The sequence below is a fragment of the Ambystoma mexicanum genome, chromosome 4q, assembly GCF_040938575.1.
Source record: "Ambystoma mexicanum isolate Mex_15411 chromosome 4q, UKY_AmexF1_1, whole genome shotgun sequence".
Classification (NCBI taxonomy): domain Eukaryota; kingdom Metazoa; phylum Chordata; class Amphibia; order Caudata; family Ambystomatidae; genus Ambystoma; species Ambystoma mexicanum.
In genome coordinates this window covers 80,694,516-80,718,403 of record NC_090928.1, presented here as the reverse complement: position 1 = coordinate 80,718,403, position 23,888 = coordinate 80,694,516, and the positions used below count along the sequence as shown (strand labels likewise).

The following is a 23,888-nucleotide window of genomic DNA, read 5'->3' as shown; positions in this document are numbered from 1 at the left end:
TATTCGCTGACCCCCTTTCTATCGTGCCCCCTTTCCGGAAAAATTCGAGAATCTTCTCACGGTCACGATAGTTCAAGATCTTTGCAATCAACAGCCACGGGGGGGCTCCTGGGGCCGGTCTCCTGGTCAGGGCCCTGTGCGCCCTTTCGACCGCGAACCCCTGGGTCAGCTCTCTACCTGTAATCTCCTGCAAAAGCATGGTTTCAACGAAATCCGTGGGGTTCGATCCTTCCATTCCCTCCAGTACCCTCACTATGCGAATGTTATTGCGCCTGGCGCGCCCCTCCGCCTGCTCTGCCCTCCAAATTGCCCACTCGCTGCACGAGGGCATGAAGTTCCTTGGCATGTGTATTGCACGCCTCCACGGTCGGGGCCAACTCCTTCTCCAGTTCCCCAGTGCGCTCCGCGATCGTTCGCACATCCTGGCGCAACAGGTTCACTCCTTCTCGGACCGCTCCTATCTTGAGGTTTAGGCCCTCTTGCAACTCTTTCATGGCCAGGCCCAGCTTCGTCTCCCAGGCCACCTTCAGGTCAGCAATTGCTGCCAGCATCTCCTGGATGGTACCCGGTGGGTCCGTCACCGCCGCAGGGGTTTCTTTGCTCTTATCTACAGAGTAGTGGTGCATCATACTTTTAAAGTTGCCGTTGCCGTTGGCTGGGATTTTAACACAAGTGCTTGGTTTTAGATTGTAATGCACACACATTTTATCATTGATGCACTTTTTGGTGAAGAGTGAATGTCGTTAGGATATGGATGAATGAGTGTCTGTATGATCGGTGTTTGGACATATGGTCTATGTTGTAATTTTGATATTTAGTGATTTTCATGTTTTTTATCATAACTGGTTTCTAATGTCTGTTATTCATTGCACAGGCAGAAATCTCTTTTGAATACATTAAATAATTGGTTATGTGACACCCAAAAATGTACTTTGATTCAATTTTTCTTATTGTTTTGAAAAATGTATTAAACGTTAAATGGGTTCTCTTCGTTTTCCCATGTCGATGACCAGCATCCCCCTGCTGAGTTTCTGTCAACTCCATACTGACACCTTTGAGCACATCACCTCTGCTATGCTCCAACATGGTCCTCGCTCTCTCTTTCGCTCTCTCTCTCTCCTTCTCTTGGTCATCCCTCTCAATTTTTCAGTGCGCGATTTAACATGCATAGGATGCTACACACCTTTCAAACTATGAGGTTAATCCTATAGCTGCTTGTGCTGTTTAGAACCAGTTTTCTAATGGCGCTGTAAGAGTTTTGAAGTTTGAGTCACCTAATGGCATTTTCCATCACTTACCTATTTGTATAATGGCGTTAATGTTATAGCTCTGAGGTCTTCCCTGGCACAGGACAGGGTGATGGTACTGGACAAAGTGGAACCAATATGGTTCACTGCACAACTCCATCATTTTGACAATTCCAGCAAAGAATGAGGCAGGCTAGGGAAGTGATTTGGAATACGTAAGCACAGCTTCTCTTTCCAGTTGGCATTGATTTAATGCAGAGTGCAACCGTATGCACCTTTTTAGTGCGTTTAATGCAAGTTTAGGTCTGACCGATGTAGAAAATGCACAATTATTTTCATATATGAACCCCACTCAAACAAGTTAGTCTGATGTCAAATCAGGAGCATGTTCAATCCTTTTTGGTGTAACCATGCTGGTAATTCTCCTTTAACGCCAGTACACTTGTGTATAGGCGCGTTACAAATACCATATCATATGGCTGGCCATAAGACCCTCCATGGGGTGATTAAAGAAACTGGGTCAGTGGCATCTTTTATTAGTTCAAACGGCATACCGCCTCCCCATGACAAGATTTGTTAATCTTCTTTCTTTTTAAGGATTCAAGCAGCTCAGCTGGTTGCATTGATCCTTCAGACAAATCTAATTCTATCTGATTCAATTGCCCTAGACCAAACCGTTATCCCGCTGCCTTAATTGATTAGCTGGGATGCGTATTGCTTCAAACACAACCTCGCTGAAGGTGCATGCAAGAAGATGTTGAGTCACGAATAGTTTGACTGGAGTTCCAATAGCTGGTGTCTTGACACGCTGTGGCCTTTAGTAGAGTTATGTAGAGAGCATTACAATCCTTTGGATGGTACACTGAAGTCCTTCCCTGTTGTGGTATATGCTCCGGCACTGTTCTCGAATCTCCCATGGGTTCGAGAATGACACCGGAGTCAGTTACGGAAGGAGACGTCTTCGTGGGTCACAATGCGTCCTAGGGGCTCTAGTATATCCTACTTGCTGCTTGTCGCACCTTATTCATAATAGTTGGCGACGAGGATGGGAATTTCTAGCAACAATGAAACCAGCTAAATATTTTACCTCGCTCGACTTGCGTCAGCATATCAGGTGGCGTTAGATGAAAGCTCAAAACACTTAACATTGTTTGTCATCCCCATTGGGGCATGCATGCCATTCGGCCTGGCATCTGACGCAGCAGTCTTTCAAAGATTAATGCAGCAACTTTTTGGTGGTCTTGATGGTTTATGCTATTTCCAGGACGATATTCCCATTGCAACCATGACAGAGGATGAAAATGATGCTAAACTGTTGGGCGTTCTACAAGTAATACAAGAAAAGGGGCTTGCACTGAGGATTGACAAATGTAGAATTAAAGTGAAGGATGTGACATACTATCAACTCTGAAGGAATCGAACCAAAACAAAACTTGGTTGAGACAGTATCGAATATATGCCAGCTCCCACCAACAAGGATCAGCTGGACAGTTTTTTGGGGATGGCAGAGTATTATTCGAAATTTGTGCCACGTTTTACTGACGAGACTTAAGCACATGAGGACTCGTGAAAAAATCAGTAAGATTATCATGGTCAAAATGGAACTAGAGAACATTAAGCAAGTTATAAATGAGGCACCAACTCTCAAAATGTTTACTACTACAGCCTTCAATACCATCACATTAGATGCCAGCAACATGGGGCGTGGTGGAGTGCTTGAACAAGTACAAGAAAACAAAATAGCACCCATTGCTTTAGCCTTACACATTCTTAAAGCAGTGGAGTTGAACTATTCAACAATCGAGAAGGAAGCTCTAGGAATTAAATGGATACTAGATCACTTTAGGAGTTTAAAATGGGGGTCTTCCTGTCATTGTCAAAATTGATCATAAACCACTGATACACATTTTTAATTCTAAAAAAAAACATTTAATTCCCACAAGGATACGCAGATGTATCCTTGATATAATGCAGTTAAAAATAAGAGTGGTCTACACGCCAGGCAAGATGAAAGTCTTTGCATATTATTTCTCTAGGTTGCCATGGTGCAATGAGGAACTGGGTCAAAATCATCATGATGGAAAAGGCGATCAATGCATCATTGCATACATTGAGCCGGGAATCTTAAAGGATGAGTGGGCCACAGCATCATCTGAATATGCTGAACAAAAACTGTTGCGGCAGGCCATGCAGGAAGGTTGGGAGAAAGTCGGTCATACTGTTAAAGAATACTCACATATACAAAAGGAAATTGCAGAAGACCCAGTATGCGTGTTTAGAGGAGACCACATTATCCCACCAGCTAGTTTAAGGAAGATCATCATGAATTTAGCTCATGAAGGTCATCTAGGCAGGAAACTTACTAAAAGAAGACTTATGTGGTGGCAGAGGATGTAAAACAAGGCTGAAGTTTTGGTGAAAAATTGTTAAGAATATGCCTTGAGTGACCAGAGCAAGAAAGTACAAGTTACGCCACTGCAACCAGTGGAGATTCCAAGCATGGTTTGGAAAAAACTATCTATAGATATCACTGGACATTTTGAGACTTTGAAAAGACACAAAATATATGTGGTGGTACTAATGGACAATGCATCAAAGTGGGTTGAATGGGGAATAATGTAAAACACAATAACGACAGGAAAGATCGTTGGATTTCTGTAGGATGTGGTCAATAGAGAGGGTGATCCACAGGGAATCGTGTCTGATAATACAGTACAATTTGTGTCTGAAGAACTGCAGGCATTCCTGAAAGACCGAGCTATAGAGCACAGACCTACTTCATCAAATCATCCGATGGCCAATGGGCTAGTGCAACGTTTGAATGGTATTGTAAAAAGCATAATACAGCTAGCAGTGGCCAATTCCCTGCCTTGGAAAGACACCCTCAAAGAAGCACTCAATCCTTATAGAATGACTCTGCATTCCACCACGGAGGAGGAACAGTTTGTCATGATGAGAGAAAGAGCAGTATGTAACCGATGAAGGCCACCATGCTTCTCTGTTGGAGACAACAAAATAATTAACATTGAGGATATCGAAAGAGTAAAAGACAAAAAAATACAAGGAGTATTATGAGCCCCCCATGCACACAAGTGAAGCCAAGTTCAAGGAAGGAGATTGGGTGTGTGTGAAAGAACCCAAGAAGGTCTTGAAGGGTTTGTCCAAATTCAGGAATGCACAGATGGTGGAGAAGGTGACAAAAAAGTTTGTTATTTTGGATGATGGGAAAAGATGGTTGTGTGACGATGACATGCATTCCTCCAGGAATGGAAGACCAACTGATGTGACCTATGCCTTCAGAAGCAGAAGTCCAGCTCCTGAACAGGGACTGTTGACAGAAGTAGCAAGAGCACAATCGTGGGGCAATGACAACTTGGTCCGATTGATGCCTTCAGGGAGCAGAAGATTTGCTCCGAATTTCAAGAGTGACTACGTGTATTATTGATAATATCATTTTACCGCTGTTACCCTTTTCATGTTTTCCTTCCCTCATGTGTCTCTCCTCATTTTTCATGTTTACCCCACGGGGGGAGGGAAGAAAGAAAGAGAGAGAGAGAGAGAGAGAGAGAGGGGGGGGGGCGGGGGCCATGGGGGGGGGGGGGTGTGTGTGTGTGTGTTTGTGTGTGTGTGTTCGTGTGTGTGTTCGTGTGTGTTCGTGTTCTCTCTCTCTCCCCCAAGGGTTTGAGAACGGCTCTGGGGGCTCCCTTTTGCTTTGACATGAGTGCTTCCTGTTGAAATTAGACGCAAAGGGCGAGGCACAGTCCATGTTGCAAGCCTTGGAAACCACCAATGAAAATGCCACAGAGGTTTATATATTACTCTTTTGCACTCATTGGTATTCTTTGACCCAAGGTTCTCTGAGGTAGGCCCTTTGTCTCCTTTCTCAACGAGGCTAGTGAGATCAAAACCATGCACCTACAGGCAGTACATTTAAAAAATGGGGCTTACCTTTATGATAAATGGTTATCAAAGTGGTCATTTAAAAATGTCCCCTGTCGCACGTACTTGTCACCTGTTTGTACCCCCACCTTATACAGCCCATTGTGCTTTTAAGCTATTTTGCCTCAAACTTCACTGGATGGGCTTGTTACTACTCACTTACGTTTAACTTTGCATCATTTGAGGTGTTTATTTATGCCTAACCAGCATGTAATAACTGCTTATTTCATGATGGTTTGCAAGCAGATTTAACAATGAGAGGTAATACGCGTCTTACTAATCTTATAGCAGGATCCTTTTTAATTTGTAGTGTGATGACTCAACTGTGATTTCTGTCATGGCCACACTCCCAGAGCACCACTTTAAGGGTATTACTAGGTTTGTGCCATATGTTTTGATATGAACTTTGAGTATGAATTCCAAGAGCAACAATAAACCCCTCAGTAGCCTCAGTCTATACTGTTTGTTCAGGCAGTTTATTGCACAGGCACCCTAATTATGGGGCTTTATTTCTAAGGACATTTTACAGAAATATGTGACATAATGAAGTAAAACACTTTTCTTGTAAGAGCACTAGTGTTGATGTGTTTTTTCTTTTGTTTTATAGGGTGTGGTTGGTGGCGTTATGATTGTCACGCCCAACAACGTTATGTTCGACCCGCACAAGTCTGATCCACTAGTCATTGAGAACGGCGTTGAAGAGTATGGTCTTATCTGCCCTATGGACGAGGTGGTCTCGATAGCACTGTACAGTGACATCTCCCACATGAAAATTAAAGATGCCCTCCCATCGTGAGAAACTGTTTAATTTGAGATTTTCTGGAAATTCAGTATGACTGTTTGGCTCGTTTGCACTTATTAGTGACCCTGCGCAGAAATTCAGTAGCTTGTAGAGTATGCAACTTAAAATATAACACTCTTCCACTGACATGGACTGGCTCGGTGGCACTTTAGGAGCTGAACTCGCAATGCTTTAATTTGAATACTTTGAATGAGTTTAAACATCTCCGTTATAGTTTTACTTGATTGAGATAAAAAAAGGTTTCATCCCTGGTTATCATTTCTGAATTAAAATTTGTTTTTCCAAAGGTCAAGTAAAAATTATATTAAATGTTTTCAAGATTCCAACTCTCATAGGGTGGTGATTTACATTTAACTCCACGTTTCAACTCCTTTCATGGGACCCTTCAGGAGGCTATAATCCTTCTTATAGTTTCCCATCCTCAGAATTTGCTTCTAACCTCACCATGTTTTGTGTTGGACAGGGGTCTGCAACCTTTGGCTCTCTACATGTTTTTGACTAAAACTTCCATCAGCCATATGCAGCATAGTCAATGGTTAGGGATGATGAAAGTCATAGTCCAAAAGATCTGGACCCTGTTCATCTGGTTGCCATTTCTCCTTTAGATAGAGTTCCTCCTAGATAGCCCCACAATAATCCTTATCAAATTTACTTCGATTACAAAACTGTGTTTCAAAGGGGTAAATGCAGTTACTTTTTTATGACATCCTATTGATATCAGTACCATTGGTGTTGGGTACATTCAAAAGTAGGCATGTCTGTTTTGGGTTTTAATCCATGCTCCTACAAGATCCTGCATATAATCTACATAAAAACATCCCTTATTAACTCTGAAATTCCACTTCCTTCAGGAACCATCCATTAAATGTATCAAATTTACCATGCTTAACATTTAGGAGTAAATCAATTCTGCGACATGATAAAGGTGGTAAGTAGACTGTTCAAGTTCTCCTGCCCTGCTTTTCCCTAGTTTGAGAACAAAATGGAAAAGTAGCTATTACGTTTGTGAAACTTCAAATACGGTCACAGGGAGTGAAGGGAGAGAATCCAGCAGAAAGTAAAAAAAAATTAAAATGCCAATTAACTGTTCATGGGCACTTCTGAGGCTACACAACTAAATATCATATTTCAAACATTAGCTCGAGTTTGGCTTTCTGGCTACTGCTGTTGGAAGTCTTTTGTGTTTTCTGTTTTCCACACAGGTTTAAACTGATTCATATAAAAGTTAGTCAAGAAGTTTCCAGTTAATCTTACTTCTGAAAGATGAAAAATGAACTTTGAAAAGTTTGCTTGCTACCGAAATGACAGTCCTTCAATTTAGTGTTACTCACAATTTCTAAAGACCCTGAGTTATCAAACTATTTTAAAATGAGATGACTGTCTTAGATTTCGTTAAGGAATCATGTAGTCTTTCCCTGCGATACTCCCGCCACCAAGCAGTAAGGAAGCCTTTCACACCCGAGCCCACTGTTCTTTCTGAAGGCCCACCACCCCTGTAAGGGACTTTCACACTTACCAAGCCACACAGGCTTCATTGCCAAAGCTCTGTTCTCCTTTGTTAGTGCCTTAGTGAGAGTCTTCACCTTGTTAATTTAACACATTTGTCCAAGGAAGCAGCTCTACTGTAACAGGCTTCTTTATTCCACTGTATTCATCCTGGATCCCATTTTAAGAGTTGCATCATTCAGTTTGTCCAGCTTTATTTCTTATTTTTCCATACATCTCCATGATGGAATGAATGAATGGGGAAGGTGATCGCATGGAGCTGCTGCTAGGCGATGCTTCCTTCCTTCCTTTTTGGGCAAATTAATAGGATTTTCTTCTACCCTTGTGCAATCGGTTACTACTTATTGTTCGGTGCATGACTCTAGATTTCTTCACTCTGACTATCTGTGTGAACACACAAGTATGTGCAGCAGTAAGGTAAATAAGACTGCCAGTAGTAGTATTCTTTATTCTTAGTTGACGTAGTTGGATATAGGTTGTCTAGTTTGATGGGTATAGAACACCCAACATTGGCATCTTCACCCAAGTGTATGTCTCCAACTGTCCTGGTGGAATATTCATACCTCACACATTCAAAGCAAGCATAATCCATTCTATGTTTATTCGGTAATGGAGAATACTCACTCCTTCCCTTTTTTCAGGTAGCAAAGTAATGACTGGCTCAGATTTTCAAATCTGACAAAATGCACCCATATCAAATCCCAACATCAAAATATGGGGAACGAAAATTACTTCAAACAGGAATCATAAATAACAATCAATAAGCCACAGAGGTAAGGTGATCTTTTTCCCTAAAGCGGTAGGTCAGAATCCGAAGACCGACAAGGAGGCATGTTCTTTGAACACTTCTTTATTCTTTCTTTAACAAAAACCAGTCCTAACCTGCCTCTAAGCCTAAAATTGTATACATTACTCTACAAAAGGAAATAAGTAAAAGGGTGCTTGTCAAAATATCTTACTTAAATGTATTCCTCGGCCCAGAATCCTATTCTAACCTGAGTTCTCTCTGTACCTATGTAAAGAAAAGCACAAATACAAAAGACATGGATGGTAGCTGGTGTCTGACCCCCACCCTTGTAACTGTTCACTATAGGCCCTTCACCTATCTGCACATTCCCATACCTGCTCTGAGTCTCTCTTCAGTATTTTTACTTCGCAACTCTGGTCTATCAAAGTTTTTCTCCCTTCTAAGCCATGATTTGTAGTCTCTTGCCACAGGTTATTTTAACCACACAGGGGTTTATCTTTCTCCCCCACAGGTTGAGTTGTCTCAGCCTCTCGGGTGAACTCTTGATCGTAACCCCACACCGGGGGCTGTCTCGCTATTGTCCCCCATCTGGTACTGTTCGGGTTTCTCCCCACTATGTGACTTTTCCTTACCCTTCCCACGTCGGGGGGGTCTCAAAGTTCTCCCCGCTTTGGGGTCTCTTTGTTCCCATCATACCTTGGAGCTTCTCGGTATTCTCCCCTTCTTGTGGCTTCTTAGTATTCTCCCCACCTTGGGGTCTCTGTGCTCTTCTACAACCCCTAACCCCCTTGGTGGTTTTTGGTGGTTTCCCCACCTTGAGGTCTGTTCTCACTCCCTTGGGGCTTCTCAGTAATCAACACACCTTGGGGTCTCTCTGTACTCTCCCCACTGTAAGGAATGTATGGTAGCAAAACAGACACAAGTGATTACAGTTCAAGGGTGTTTATAAAACTGTAAAATGGGTGAGATAAACACCTAATATAAACCTAAATCTATAATGGGAGCAAGCTACAACCATCTAAAAATAATGCAGTCCTAGTAGAGTCTAGTCAAATAAAAAAGGTCACAAGAAAAGAAAGCGGTGTTCACCAAATGACCGGATGTTCTGGCCGGGGTCTACGTTCCCCACGTTTTTAGCACGCTACAAGTCGGGACTGTTGAGCACAGCACATCCCTGGGTTTCTCCGACACAAGCTTAGTTTCTTTTCTCTGAATCAGGGTATTCTGCGTTCAAGTCTCTTATCATGCGAAGTCTCTTGCTGTAGAGGTCCTGATATGGCAAAAAAACAAAACTAACAGTTTCTTCTGATAACCTTGACGTCAGGTGATTATTCTTCACACTAGGACCCCCTTCAGCTGTGCTCCAATCCTTCTTGTCAGCGTTAGCCATTCAACGTACTTGCCAATTTAAACAGAGGCTTCTGAAGGTGTTAGGCAGGATTGCATGCAGTACCCTCTGGGACCACTACACACAATTAGGACTACAGGTGTTTGCCAAACCAACCTTTGGAATAAGTCTGTACGACACTGTTTTTGGTAGCGAGCTGAGCAGCCAGGCTTATCTCAAGAGTGAATGTGAGCAGTACAAGTAGTTACACAGAGGGCTTTCAATCACAGTGGTTCAAGTAGACACGTATACTCAAGGTTTCTTGGAAAAACACTTATTAATTTATTACACAATCATTTAGAAAACATTTCACTGAAGAAGACAACTTAATATTATATACCAATACACTTCAATACAAAACTCCAACATTTTGAGACAGTTTGAGCTCCCCTGAAATAGGAGCCCAATGGCAGGTGAGTTACTTAGAAGTGAGCAAAAGGGACAAGGTAAGTAGAATAGATCACATATATTTGTTAGACAGTGCAAATAGTTTCAGTTCACCATAAGAGTTCAATTCAAGTCAAGAGGCCAGGCCAAAGTCAATGGGCTAGTGTTCTGGATAGGAAGGAGCAGTTCTGGTATCAAACGGTAAGTCTTTGCAAAAGTTCTCAGAAGTAGTTTTGGCGAAAAAGAATCATATGTCAGGTCACAAGCTGATTAGGCCTGTAAATTGGGAAAGTGTCACAAACTTTCACTGCCAGAGTGGCGTTCTCTCAAGCGGGTTGGCACTGTACCTTTAGTATGAAGAACAAAATGCAGCTGAAGACATTGGTTCCTGGCCGGTCCTGCAGATCTCACTGTTCCTGAGCCTCAGTTATGGGGACAAGAGGGAGGATGTTGCGGGACTCCTGCACTGCACGGGATCGTCGAAAAAGCAAACAAGATGGAGTCACTTCAATTTCCAGTAGCTGTAGATTTAAGCGCACAAGCTGCTATCCCTCTCCCTGGTTAATCCTAACCAGCCTTGAAAATGGTATCCAGGTGGCTTACGAGTTGATTGGTCCCACCAACTCAAAGGAAGAAGTCGTCCTTGAAGGGGCTTCTCTGTCAAGATGAACTTGGCAATTCGGACCTGCAGCAGGGCTTCACCGGGCAAACCAATGGTCCAGGAGTTGCAGCAGCCGTCCTCTTCCAGCTCTTCTTTTGGTTCTTTCGTTCCAGTGGTCGACTCTGCTTTCCAGTCCAAGAGACTCGCCTTTTAAACAGTTTTCTCCCTTTCATGCCAGCCTAGCTGTTACTCACCCAGCAGGGTGGCTGTTCTTGCCGGACGGACAGCCAGCCAATCATGCCAGAGTGCATTTGGGTCTCCTAGGAGACTAAACACGGAGTTTCGGGCACCTCCCTCACTTCCTGCCCACGCTAGACACTCAGACGCCAGAAGTGGTCTTCAGTCCTGAAGCCTGCCAAAGGCATACGAACAAAGGGACCAAACCTGGTTTGGCACGCAGAGACAGACACTAGAAGGACCATTCCAAAAAGAAACGGCAAATAAAGAAGACGGGACCTGTTTAAGCAAAGGGGCTTAAGGCACCATCTTGAAAAACATGGCTCCCGTGATTTTTAGCTACCAGTGTTGGCGGTCGGGGAAAAATCATGGTAGTTCGTTGTAAAACCACTGCCACCAGCCTCTTCAATAGGAAAGGGTAGTATTTGACTGCTACATGAGTATTTAGACACAGGGGATACTATGTAACCCCTCCAGCACTCCATTGTAAGATGGTATGTGCTGGGTCTAGGAATTTGGAAAGACTAGTAAAGTCAATTTCACTTAACATTCTCTGGGAAACAGTAGTTTATCCCAGAGAAGGTATTTGAACCTTTGGGAAGTCTAAAAAACATCCCTGTGTCACTGCAGAGAGGGTGCTGTGTAACACGCACGAAAAGATGATGCCTATGGAGTTCTCCATAATCAAAGAACACAAATGTAAAACACACACAAAAATACATGAAAGAGTGGGAGAAAAGGCTCACACTCTTTTCAGGAAAAGAAAGAAATCAAGTCCTCAAAATCCAGCAAAGTTGCTGTGGGTCTCTAAGGTGAAGGGAATTGGCACATTTCGGAGAATTCTCCATAACAGAAGGGCGATAACGTCTCGGTGGGTCACTCTGTAATTCTATGGCAAGTGCGTGCTTCACAATATCACATTTCGTATGGCGTTGGCCTCAGCCGGACGCAAACGCCAGTTTCACAATTCCCTCAATCGGGTACACACTTTCCACAGTTTACAATTTCTACAACATGTCAAGGACTTTCAATTGTACAAGGGGTTTGGCTTGACCCTTGTAGGACCACCTTGACACATCACGCCGCCTGCTCTATAGCCTCTTGGTACTTGAAATTTCACGATCTTTCAATTCAATACTTTCCTTGCTCACAAGAGGGGTACCAGCCAGAGACCTTCGAATGAGCGTCCACGTGGCGCCGGACCACTCTGGTACCAAGTTCGTTTACAAAAGACCTCTGTCTCTTAATCATCTTAATGTGGCCACTGCAACCTTGAGTCTAGCACAGTCCAGCCCACTATCTGGTTCTTCCGACTCACCGGCTGTGGTGAACTCATTGGCGTTTCTTTGTCAAGGATGGTACCACGATGGCAACCAGTGTCCCCGCCCTGGCTATCAGTGCGGGAGGGTTCCATGTACAGCTGGCATCTGTCTCACCATTCGCCAGCTGCGATTCCCAGTTTTATGTTTCTTTTGTCGGATGCTTCGCGGGTCTGGGTTGACAAGGGTAAGGGCAACTCCTCTTTGACGTAGTTTCAGGTCTCGCTGCCTTTCTCCTCCATTTGAACTGCCATAACGGAATAGCTGTTTCCTTGTGCTTTCAGGCTTGCTTCCAGTGTGCTCTTGTGCTCTGCCTTTTATCACAGTGGGGAAGGGAAAGGGCAGTCAGGTGTGGGTGGTTGTTGACAATTGCCTGACTCTGCCTGACTCTTGTGTTGGGACATGTCAGGTAAACGGCTCTGGTATTAGTCCTTTGTTGCTCACGGTGTGAGAAAGTGTTCGTGTTGGAAAAGGAGGGGAGGGGGGTAGAGTTTCTAAGTATCCTACTGGGCAGGATGGGGAAAAGGTGGCATAAGGAAGGGGGTACCGCGTCTCACCCTTTGGTTTCCCACTTTCACTCCCTGAAGAAACACCCCCCCCATCCAGGTGATCCTCCCGCACTGGTCCACCCCCAGGAACTAGATCCAATAGCGATGGCCCTGTACTGGCCACCTGGATGACAGATCCCGGGCACTAGCGGGTGAGACACCTCCAGGTTTCTCACACCACCCCCTTCCTCCCCACCCCTCTGGGTGGTTCTCAGTATTCTCCTTGCTTTGGGGCTTTTTGATACTCTCCCCACCTTGGGACTCTTCTCAGTATACTCCCCGCCTGGCCTTTGCCACCCTCTTTCTGGTTTCCCGGAGCCATGACTTACCTTAGTCTTCTTTGTGGTGCTGCCTGGGAGGGATAGTGATTCCGTGTGACGTGGAGCCGCTCATTATACTCGTCAAGTGGGTTCCGCATCACTCTGCTTGTTTGTCGTTTCCCGCTGGCTTTGAGCAGGACTCTGGTGGCGGCTTGCATGCGGGCTGATCTCCGCTCTCCGTAGGTTATTGGTCTCCTTCAATTCTCTGGGCTGGGTCATTACGGATCCTCCCTAGGTGGGCGGTGCACCCTTTTGCAGTGCAAACCGCCTCCTGCAACGCCACACCTGGCTTGCTCTCTCGCTGCCTTGCCATGCTTTCCATGAGGACCTGAGTGCTCTCAAGCACCATGAGCTTCTCTCACGCCACTTCTGATTGGCTCTTTATCTGAACTGCATGATACACATTTTGCATGTTAGTCAGAGATATTTCAGTCAAGACCACCTTTTGCAATTAGCATAAACACACATATAAGCTTCCGTCAAAATGTTCTATCAAATGCATGTTTACACTGGCACATACTATGGCTAATGTTACCCTTGAGTATTTCAGTATATCTCTGCTATTGTGGTCGAATCACTTTGTTATAGTTAACACACTGCAACAAAGAAATGAGGGTCAATTCTGCAGAATTTGTCCCCTGTTTGAACTAGTTGCAGTGGCACTTACCATACAGTACACATCGGTCTGGGTAAACCCGTATGACATGAACAGCTTGTCTCCTCTGAGTTCATAATGAAACTAATTACATAAGCCTATGACCGAATGCCTCTTCTGCCTGGATCCCATGTGCACTTGTACTAATAAGAATCATGCACCAATGAGCATTACAGGCAGTAGGGCTTATTCTATGTCTTATCACAAGCAGAACGGTCAGCGTGTTAATTTTCTTTAATTTAAAAAGGTCCAAGTAAAGATTCAAATGATGATAAATTATTTTCGAGCGGTCTACAAAACAAACTTTTCCCAAATGATGTTCTCTATAACACTATTAAAATATAGTCTAAATACGCACTTACTCCATCACTCCTTTGTTCGCTGAAATGAATGATTGCTCGGTGAATGAAAATGGACTGGATACAATTATCTATAAAAACTAACAAAGAAATCAGTTAATCTGGGTTTGCCAAACTTGTCTTCATTCTTCCGTATTCCCCATAGTTGCCTTCATATTTAGTTTCTTTTATTTAAAACCTTCCTCATGAGTTATCATTTTGTTTTCTTTTGTGTTATTCTTTGAACTTAACCGGTTTGTTTTAGAACCATATTTTTCTTTTGTTTAGCCATTTGTTTTGTTTTTTTCTTTGTTTTTAACATTCCATCCCCATCCATCATTCTTTCTTGGCAGTGATATACCAAAGGATCTTTGTCCTTTGTACAGGCCTGGTGAGTGGGAAGACCTGTCTTCTGAGAAGGACATCAACCCTTTCAGCAAATTCAAGTCTCTCAACAAAGAAAAGAGGCAGCAAAATGGAAGTGCAATCAACGGAAACCTGGATGCCACCTCAGCAATGCTTCATAAGGTGGACCAACCCACAGCTGACCTTGAAATACTAGATCAAACAGCCAAAGTGGATTTTAAAACTTTGGAACCCTTTAATGACATTATCCAAGACTCTAGAACTGTTGATCCATCCGATGGTTGTGCTGAAAATGTTTTGGAACCACCCAAGGACAAGACTATTTCAGAACAACGAACCAAAGATCCTACCCCTTCAGGAGATAATTTTATACAATTTGAAAAGACTCTGCCTACAATGGAGAATGATAAAGGGGAAGGTAAAGAGACAGAGGCTCCTGTGGTAGAGATGACTAACACTGAGCTAGAGGTCCTTGGGGCCACCAAAACAGAACCTCCAATTTCTGCCCAACAAGAGCAGTCTAGCTTAAAGGTCTTACAAGCAGAAAGTGATAAGGGGTTCTCTGAGACCTTAAGTTTAGACCTATGCAAGCTGCCAGTGTTGGGTCCAGGAGATCACAGCCCTTCTCGGCCAATAACAAACAACCTGGCCATGTTAAGTGCTCCAAAGGAATTAGAAGATCAAGCCTCTGAATTAATCACTGGGTCAAGTAACACGTTTCCATCATCCCAGAAGCTAATTAAGGCCAAAGTGTGTACCGATGAAAACATTGTATTAGTGGGAAGAGACCTTGCATGCAAGCTTCCTGATGGACAAGAAAATCAACCTATTGTTGGTCAGAATATAGAATCTGGCGCTTTTACTTCAGGAAAGGAGGAGTCTCTGTTGCAAGACAGATCATCCTTCGCAGATCGCAAAGTTTCAGAAGACTCTTCAATCTATTGTTCCCCTGAGGACGCTTTTCCCGATGTGCAACAGGATAGTGAGTCTGAAATCAAACTGTGGCTGCTAAAAAGGATGCAAGGGCCAATTGAAGGTAAGCGGTTTTCTTATTTTCTTGGTGGCATACTTGATACAGTCTAAGCTCCACTCTAGACTATGCTGCCTTTTCACTGCATGGTTTCCAATAGTTTGTGTGTGGTGCAGCTGCCCCTTAAAGAGGATAAATACTTTTGAAAATAAATGTTTTACCTTCTTCTTACAGTTTTAACTTCTGTTGACTTTCTCCTCAAATGTGGTGCATCTGTTTAATTTAGCAGGCACCGACACCATAACTTTAGATGTTTTTCATCTGTGTGCTGCTTTTGTTCTCTCAGTTCCCGGTTATGTGGAAAACTGTCTCACTATGGTAGGTTCTAGTCTGCATCACACTGCCTGCCATTATACTATAGGATGGTAACCTGTGAAAAGAATATTTGAAAAAATTTCTTTAGTAAGAAGTTCAACTTAACAAGATTGAACAAGATTGACTTAAACACATATTGGAGAAAGGTAGAAGGAATAAAAAAGATACATCTAAGGAATGGCATGGTGATGGAGGTAAAGCTGACTGGACAGTTTTCCTTCCCTGTGGTTTTGTTTTTCTCCGCCCCGTGCCAATTGGTTGATTGTATTCCCCAAAGACTTCATTAGAGACCGTTTTATAATGGGGACTCCTATGGAGAAGTGTTTCTGTTTTGGTGTTTTATTTCCAAGTAAAGTTTCTCCTGTTGAAGCTTGCACTCCACGCTATGCGGGCCGGATATGGGATTTTGTATTTGCAGAATGGGATTATCAAACTGGAAATATACTGTGTGCCAAATATAATACTGTCATACAAGTGTGAATAATGTATAATTTTCCAAACTGGGAATTGTCAAAACCAGGGGATCAATGCATAACTTAAAATAAGTTGCAGTTTCTCAAATGTATTCATTAATACAAACCGGTATCGAAAGTGAGCAAAGGAATGTTTGGGTTTTCCCTTTAGAAAGGAAGTTTAACAAAATGAAATAACTAGTCAAACAGTGATCAGACACATGAAGTGGAGGTTTTAATTGGTTTTCCTTTCTTTAGGCCGTAGTCCTGAGTCATCCCTTGCTGAACCAGGGTCACTTTATCCCATATAAGGTAGACAAGCAGTCAGTTTCCAGGCCTTAGTGTTTTTTTCTTCTTTATTGGTCTTTTGCCGTATCTTTCTTGGTGTCTTCCAAATTTTCTTGCTCAGGCATTGGTCCCTCTGAACCTTTGGTTTCCTCCTGATCGAATGGGCTCCTCTTCCTGGCTGTACCAAAGCTTTGAACAGGTTTACCAGTACATGCCATCCGCCTGGTCCTTCTTCTTCTCAGCCCGGGTGTCATTGCTTCTGTGATGTATCGATGCATTGGATTTTTGACACCGTTAACCAAGAAAGTTTCTGTGCTTGATTCTTCCAGGACCAAGTGCCAGTGCCCTTCTAAGCATAGCAAAGCACAGTTCTCTCTGGGGGTAACTCCTGGGGGGCTGGTCCCTGTTCCTTAAGTTGGCAACCCACCTGCTCCTAGGCTGTTTACAAGTGTAAGTATCCAATGTTTCAGTAACCCAGTACCTGGTGGGCAGCTCTACTTGGTTGGGTCTACTCTCTGGCCACCTCTTAGTATCCATTGTTTTTAGCCCCAAGGACGGCCACCTCTTGAAGGGTTCCAATCGCCCCATAGGGGCACCCTGCTCTTAGAGCTCCCCTCTTTTCGGCTCTCACACTACTACACTTCTGAGTGCTTTTGCCTTTTAACTTTCATTTTCTCCTGTGTTGCCCTATCTGTGAAGGCCTTGCTTCACTTTCCCCTAATCCTGTGGCTCTTGCAGGCTTTCCCTTTCTAAAAGGAGTTCTTCATCTTGGTACTCTGCTTCTCAAAATGTTATTCCTGGGGTTTCCTCCATTGTGGGCTGCTCCTTCTCACTCTGCTTCACATTCTTGCCTGTATTTGTCTCACAAGCTTTTTGTTTTCTCAGTGTCCCACTCTAGATAATTTCCTTCTCTGCGTTTGTTTACTGTTTGTAGGGTACTTCTGTCTCCTTCTGAACTTTCCATCCTGCCACTTGTAAGGAACTCATGGTGACAACAGTAAAGAGACACAAGTGATCACAGTTCAGGGTGTTTATGAAACTGTAAAGTTTGGTGGAAAAAACGCATAATCGAAACCTAAATCTAAGATAGGAGCAAGCTTTGACCATGAAATAATAAGGCAGTCCGAGTGGGGTAGTGTCAAATAAAAGGGCCTATACTAAATAAAACGTATTTCCAATCCTTATGCTAAATACAGAAAGAAGTTTGGGGTAATGTTCTTAAGAAAGAAATAAGTGTTCACAAATGATAGTCGGGATGCAGTACTTGAGGTCTCCCTTCCCTATGTTTTCAGCACGGGACAAGTGTGGATTTTGGAGCACAGCACACGCTCAAGCTTTCCCAGCATGAGCTAACCATTCCGCTTTCAATGATCGGGGCATTCGGTAGTTGTCTCTTTTCGATCAAAAAGTCTCTTGCTGGAGAGGCCACCAAGGAGTGCACAGATGCAGGGTGCCTCTGTGTAACTCTCCTGCCTCATGGTCCCAATAAGTGGCTTGAGTCAGCACTTATTGCCTCCCCCCACCCCCCGCCCTCAAGGCAGACTTAACAGGGGGGCATGGGAACCCTCCCGCACCTGTGGTCCCAACAGCGGAGAAGATCGGCCACAGATTCGAGGAGAACTGATCTCGGAAGAATGCAGAGAAAGCGAAAGTGAAATCCACGTTAGGAAGGAGCTACGCAGCAGAAGGGGAAAGCACCTAATTCGCCTGCGTGCTCCTTGTAAAGATCCTCTGGTAAAGCGCCGGGCGGAAGGTGGATCTGGACCCTGTTGTCACCCCCGGGACACAACAGGAAGGTGAGGCACATGAGGGGATATCAACACCGGACCAGGTGCCCTCAAAGGGAAGCAGAGCCGGTGAATGACGCAAGCATAGACCGCACCAGAGCGCCGACTCCCCCAATGCCACATGAAGCTGCTTTCGTACTCCTCTTTTGAGGGTTTAACAGAGTGGCCATGCAGAGCCCATCACAAGCAGGAGTCCCGGGAGGCCCAGCGACGGTCTGCCCACAAAAAGGACCTGATAGGCACATACGCACAGACTTGCATGATCGCCCTGGATGGGTGCAGGGGTAAGTGCAAGAGTGCTGGCCCCATTTCAAATATTGGAGCCCAGATAGGCACTTAGGGTTGCTTGCTGGCAGGGTTGTATCGCCCGACCCTGTAGTGAAGCTTCTGTGACCGCGGGGAGCAGGGAGACGGGCCATATACGGCCTAAAAGGGAGATTCCACTATGGGCCCTTAATGGACTAGAGGGTCCTTACCAGCACACTGTACACTAAGGAGGAGTGCAGCCAACTGACGTGCATGTCAAGGATACTTGGAAGTGGTCAACCCATTCGAGGAGATCCTCTCCCCATTCCTGGACTCCAAGCCTACTCTTACGGCGCATGAAAAGACTATAGGGAAAGAGTGAGGCCCGGAGCACACGTACAAACTGAGGAGAGAGACATTGAAAGTAGACCCGGATCAACTGGGGAGAGCCTCGTGAGCCTGTCTCATTGGGGGAACATCTGCAGGGGTGAGGACCCACAGGTTCTTACCTGAGGTGGGTGCCCGCCCTGAGAAGGAGTCTCTATCTAACCATGCCCGATGACGGCAGGAGCGAAAACGCACCCGTAGCGGACTGGAAGAAAGAGGTCACCATGCCCAGAGAGGGTTGGGCCCCCAAGTTTGGGGTGTGTGCCCTCCTCCCGAGCCTTCAACGTAGGATACAACCACTATAGAGGACCTCCTGAACAGTGTTACTTGAGGAGTACGATTGCTAATACAGGCCCTTGCCACTACAAGGGGACCCCAAAGAAAAGACATTCCGACACCATACAAGGGAATCTAGACCCATGTTTCTGGCGAGAGGAGGAGGAGCGCTGCCCTCCCCATCCGGCCCTAGCCTCTGTGGTGTGGGCCCCCAAATCAATAGCGTGTGCCACCACAGAGGTGCGAGAAACAGCTGCAGCGGATTCAGCATTAACCCCCCCCCCCCCCACACCCCACCAGAGAGGTGTACGGGAGAATAGGGCGATCCAAGGACCACAAGGTCCCATGCAGAGGTGGTAGCCTGGCACTGGTTTGGCATTGAGGAGAGGCAAGTTGCTTGAAAGGGAAGAGATCTGCTTACTCCCATTTTTTGAACCTATCCCGGTGGTGGGGTCCCTCGACATAAGGGCCTGTGCCCTCCACAGGGACGGAAGTGGTAATACCAAGGCCAGGGTCAGCATTGGGTCGCAGAAGTAACTCATGCACTTGTGGCGGCGCACTTGTCAAGAGGTGGGCATTGGAAACAGGGGACGCTGGGGCCCACGCACAGGCCTATAGAACGGGGTGAATGGAAATAAGACAGAAGTTGGCCACATACAAATATATCTCGCATCGTCCCGGGTCAGAGATCATCCATCAGTCCAACATGGCAACTTCAGTGGAAGAATCAGCTGCGACCAAGGGAGATATGGCAACCCTGGTGGAAGAAATAAGGAGCTTGAAGGCGGACATTGGAGTCAGGGTTGACCAGATCACTCAGAGGATCGACAAGATGGAGGAAAGACTAGAGGAAGTGGAAAACTATCAGACCTCATTGAGCACCCTCGAAACGCAAATGGACCAAAGGCTAATGGAAATGGAGAGTAGAGAGGCGGAATTTCGTCTAAAGATGGACGATTTAGAAAACTGTGAACAACGGAATAACCTGAGACTCTTTGGCATCCCAGACAAAGAAGGGGAGTCAGACTAGACTTGAAAAGAATGCTCCATGAAGTAATGAAACTGCTATTTGAAGATAACTCCATTGACGAGGTGAGGGTTGAAAGGATACATGGAGCTGGGGCGTTGGCCGGAGGTCCTCGGACCGTCCTAGCCTGATTCCACAACTACAGTGACAAAACCAAAATCTTGGAGAAAGCAAAGCTGAGGGGCCCCACCACGCACGGCTCGGCGAGAGTGACGATTTTCCAAGACCTATCCTTGATGACCCTGGTTACGAGATGGCTTTCCATGCCCCTTACAAAGTAGCTAAAGGAAAAGGGAGTGCGCTACAGATGGGGCTTCCCGTTCTCCCTCACATTTGAACTGGATGGGCAAAAGGAGAGGCTGAGGAATGAAAGAGACATACGAAGATGCATAGCAGAATTGTTGGGCGACCCTGAGAATTAACAGAACTGGGATGAAAAGGCGGCCGACGACAGACATTGGCACATCCAGGGGCCGAGACAAAGACGCATACCTGGCCCCAGGAAGTACAGGAGGGTGAACCCCACCCCAGGTGGGGACTAGTGGGGCACACCTGGTGCATTGTAAGGCTGCTTAAGAAGGAGGAAGGGACGACTCAGATGTTTATAAGAGGGTAGCCCTGGGCTATATCCGGGTTGATGATTCCATGGTGAAAGTGTTTTAAGAATGTAGGCGCACCAGAAGTGGGTATCGGGCACCTGGAATTAGAGGTGGATGTAAGTTTTTTTTTTTCCCACGGTGAACACCTGGACTACTGGGTCTGGGGTACTGTTGATTAAACGCTTTGGACAGGTTGTAGAGAGCCCCTATACTTAGAGGTGGGGCCTTGTGGGAGTTCTGAGGTGTGGATGTTCTGGGAGTGCACGGGATGGTGTAGCACGTTGGTTACGGGACTGGTTGGTGAGTGTGTGTATTGGTTTGGTGGAGGGGAGAGGGCTCAATGGTTAAGAGTTTCTGTTTTGATGGGACCGGGAGGTAACCGAACCCTGCTGGTGGTCCGAACTCTGCCTGGTGATGTTAACTGGCTGGTGTCGGGCACCCATATGGGTGGGGGGGTTGGGGGAAAAGGGGCAGGAACGTGGACTTCTTAAAGTTAAAAGAAAGTGGCATTGTGGTAGCAGAGTATTGGGCCTGGCCACTCGGGGAGGTCAGGGCAGAGACGAGTGTGGAAAGGCAATAATGGCGGTGGACTCAAGCTTTCAGAGGGGTGGCCTCCTTAGGGCGACCACGTTGAATTCACCCACAAAAAGGTCTCTAGTGGCCAGGGAGTTTCGGAGAGCGGGCCTTGATGTGGTATTCATGCAGGACACCAAATATGCAAAAGGGGAGGAACGTAGGATTGTGTGTGGAGTGGGGGGGATGGAGACAATGTCAGGAATGCTGGGGCTCTGGTCCTCTGAGGAAGGCTGGGTATTCTCATCAGGAAAGGGCTGCAAATGGAGGTGACCAAAGTGTGGGCGGATGTGGAAGGTAGGGCCCTGATGGTTGTGGACAGTGTACGGAACGTGAGTTTCACAATGGCAACAGTGTACACCCCCCCCCCCCTCCCCCCTCACCCCCAAATACGGGTCAACCAAGGTTCCGGCTCAGGATGCTCCCGAAAATAATGTTGGAGGCTCTGGGGCATGTAATCCTGGGAGGGATTTCAATTTCTGGGCGGATGTTAAATTGGGCCGGTAAGGGGGGGGGACCCAGGAACACAAGACCCCCTTTGCTAGGGGGCGTGCTGAGGTTAAGGAAATTCTGGGGGTTTATGGCCTAAGACGCATGGCAGAGTTTTCACCCGAATGAAAGGATACACGTTTTACTCGCCACCCCACGGTACATTAACTAGAATAGATTACCTGCACGTCACAGGTGGTCTATGGAAGGTGCCACTGGGCTCAGAAATATCCCCAATTGCACTGTCCGATCACGATAAGGTAACGGTGGAGTTAGACTGGACAGGCTTACCGCACAAAGGGTCAAAGTGGAGATGCAATGAGTCACTGTGGAAGGACCCCGTTTTCCGAACAGAGGTGACTGGGGAAATTGGGGAATACTTTAGAATGAATAACACGAGAGAAGTCCCAAGGAAGACAGTATTGGAAGCGGTAAAGGTGACGTGGCGTGGGATCCTGTTTAGGGAAGGTGTTGTAAGAAGAGGGAGAGGACTGTAATGGAAAATAGGCTAAGGGGAGAGATGGCCCACCTTGATAGGAGGGCAAGGGAAGCTGCTGAGGCAAGGGAGGCTAGGGTACACAATGCCAAACTGAAAATGGAGGAGCTGCGACTCCTCGAGGAGGGCCAGATAGTTGGGAAATTACAGTTCCTGAAACAGACATTTTATGAGAAGGGAGATAAAGCGGACGTGCTGCTGGCCACCAGGCTGCGCGGGCAGCGCTCTGAAAGGTGGGTGACTGATATACAGCGAAAGGGAGGGGCGCAGGACCCGGGCAGGGGGGGATCATGGAGGAATTTGCAACATTTTATGAGGCCCTATATAAATCTGAGGCTGGACAGGGGAAGACTGGAATAAGGTCCTACTTAGAGGATACACAGATGCCTAAACTCTCTCATGAAGAGGCAGAGGGACTGGATGCCCCAATAACAGCAGAGGAAATTAAAAGGGTGATGATGAGATTGCTGCTGGGGAAGGCCCCGGGTGAAGATGGTTATACAGCCGGCTTTTATAAGTCCTTTTTTTCTTCCATTCATAATGGAGATTTTTAAGGATATTCTTGAGATGGGGGCTGCCCCTGATTCATTTTCACGGGCTCGATATACACGAGGGTACTGGCGGCGAGACTCGAAATACATATGCTCCATCTGATACACTCAGATCCAGTCGGATATATAATGGGACAAGGCGTGGATACAATGTGGAAAACACTGCATTTGAATCATGAGTCTTAGCCGGGGGGGGGGGTTGACTCTACCCTTCTCTCTGTAGATGCCGAAAAGGCGTCCGATAGGGTGGAGTGGGGCTTTCTGGAGGAGGTCCTGGGCAAAGTGGGACTGGGCGGTAGGTTTCTGAGGGAGGTAATGGTGTATAACTCTCCAAGTGTGTCAGTGGTGGTTAATGGAGACTACTACTGATGGTTCAATTTAAGTAGGGGCACGAGGCAGGGTTGCCCTCTCTCACCGATCTTGTTCGCCCTCTCCCGTGAAACCCTGGCCCAGAGGCTTGGAGGAGACCCCCCAAATGGAAGGTATTCGGGTAGGAGGGGTGGAGTACAAGGTGGCTGTATATGCGGATGAACTGTTGGCGCATATAAAGAATCCCTTGGCCTCCGTACCGAGGACGATCCAACTGATTGAACAGTATGGGGCATTGTCCGGTTTCAAGATTAACAGGTCCAAATCGATTCTATTTCTGCTGAAAGAACCTGAGCAGGGGGAGGTTAATAGATTTGCTCGACTGGGTCTAATGGTTGGAGGGGACACCCTGAGATACCTGGAGATAAATCTAACGAGGGAGATGGGTACCCTATTTGATAGAAACTCCCCCCCCCCCCATGTCTCTGGTTTCCGGGCAGATCTAGGAAGATGGGAGATACTAACCATATCCTGGCTTGGGAGACTGAACGCCCTGAAGATGGTTTGCCTGACTAGATTCTTGTACCCATATCAGATGCTTCACGAATCCTTTTTCCGAGAGGTCAAGGGTGCAATGTTGAAGTTTCTATGGCAAGGGAAGAA

The 23,888-nt window shown here is 45.8% G+C and overlaps 1 protein-coding gene across 4 annotated transcripts in view; it reads left to right on the top strand.

Moving 5' to 3' along the window:
* The window catches only part of NCOA7 (nuclear receptor coactivator 7), a 1,232,944-nt gene that overhangs the window by 840,424 nt on the left and 368,632 nt on the right, over nucleotides 1–23,888 (top strand). For 3 of the 4 annotated variants that reach the window (XM_069607508.1, XM_069607509.1, XM_069607510.1), the window contains 2 exons: nucleotides 5,794–5,978; nucleotides 14,388–15,436. In XM_069607508.1, coding sequence (XP_069463609.1) covers nucleotides 5,794–5,978; nucleotides 14,388–15,436 — 1,234 coding nt within the window. The remainder of the gene's footprint in view (nucleotides 1–5,793; nucleotides 5,979–14,387; nucleotides 15,437–23,888) is intronic. The other variant, XM_069607511.1, reaches the window with a different exon arrangement.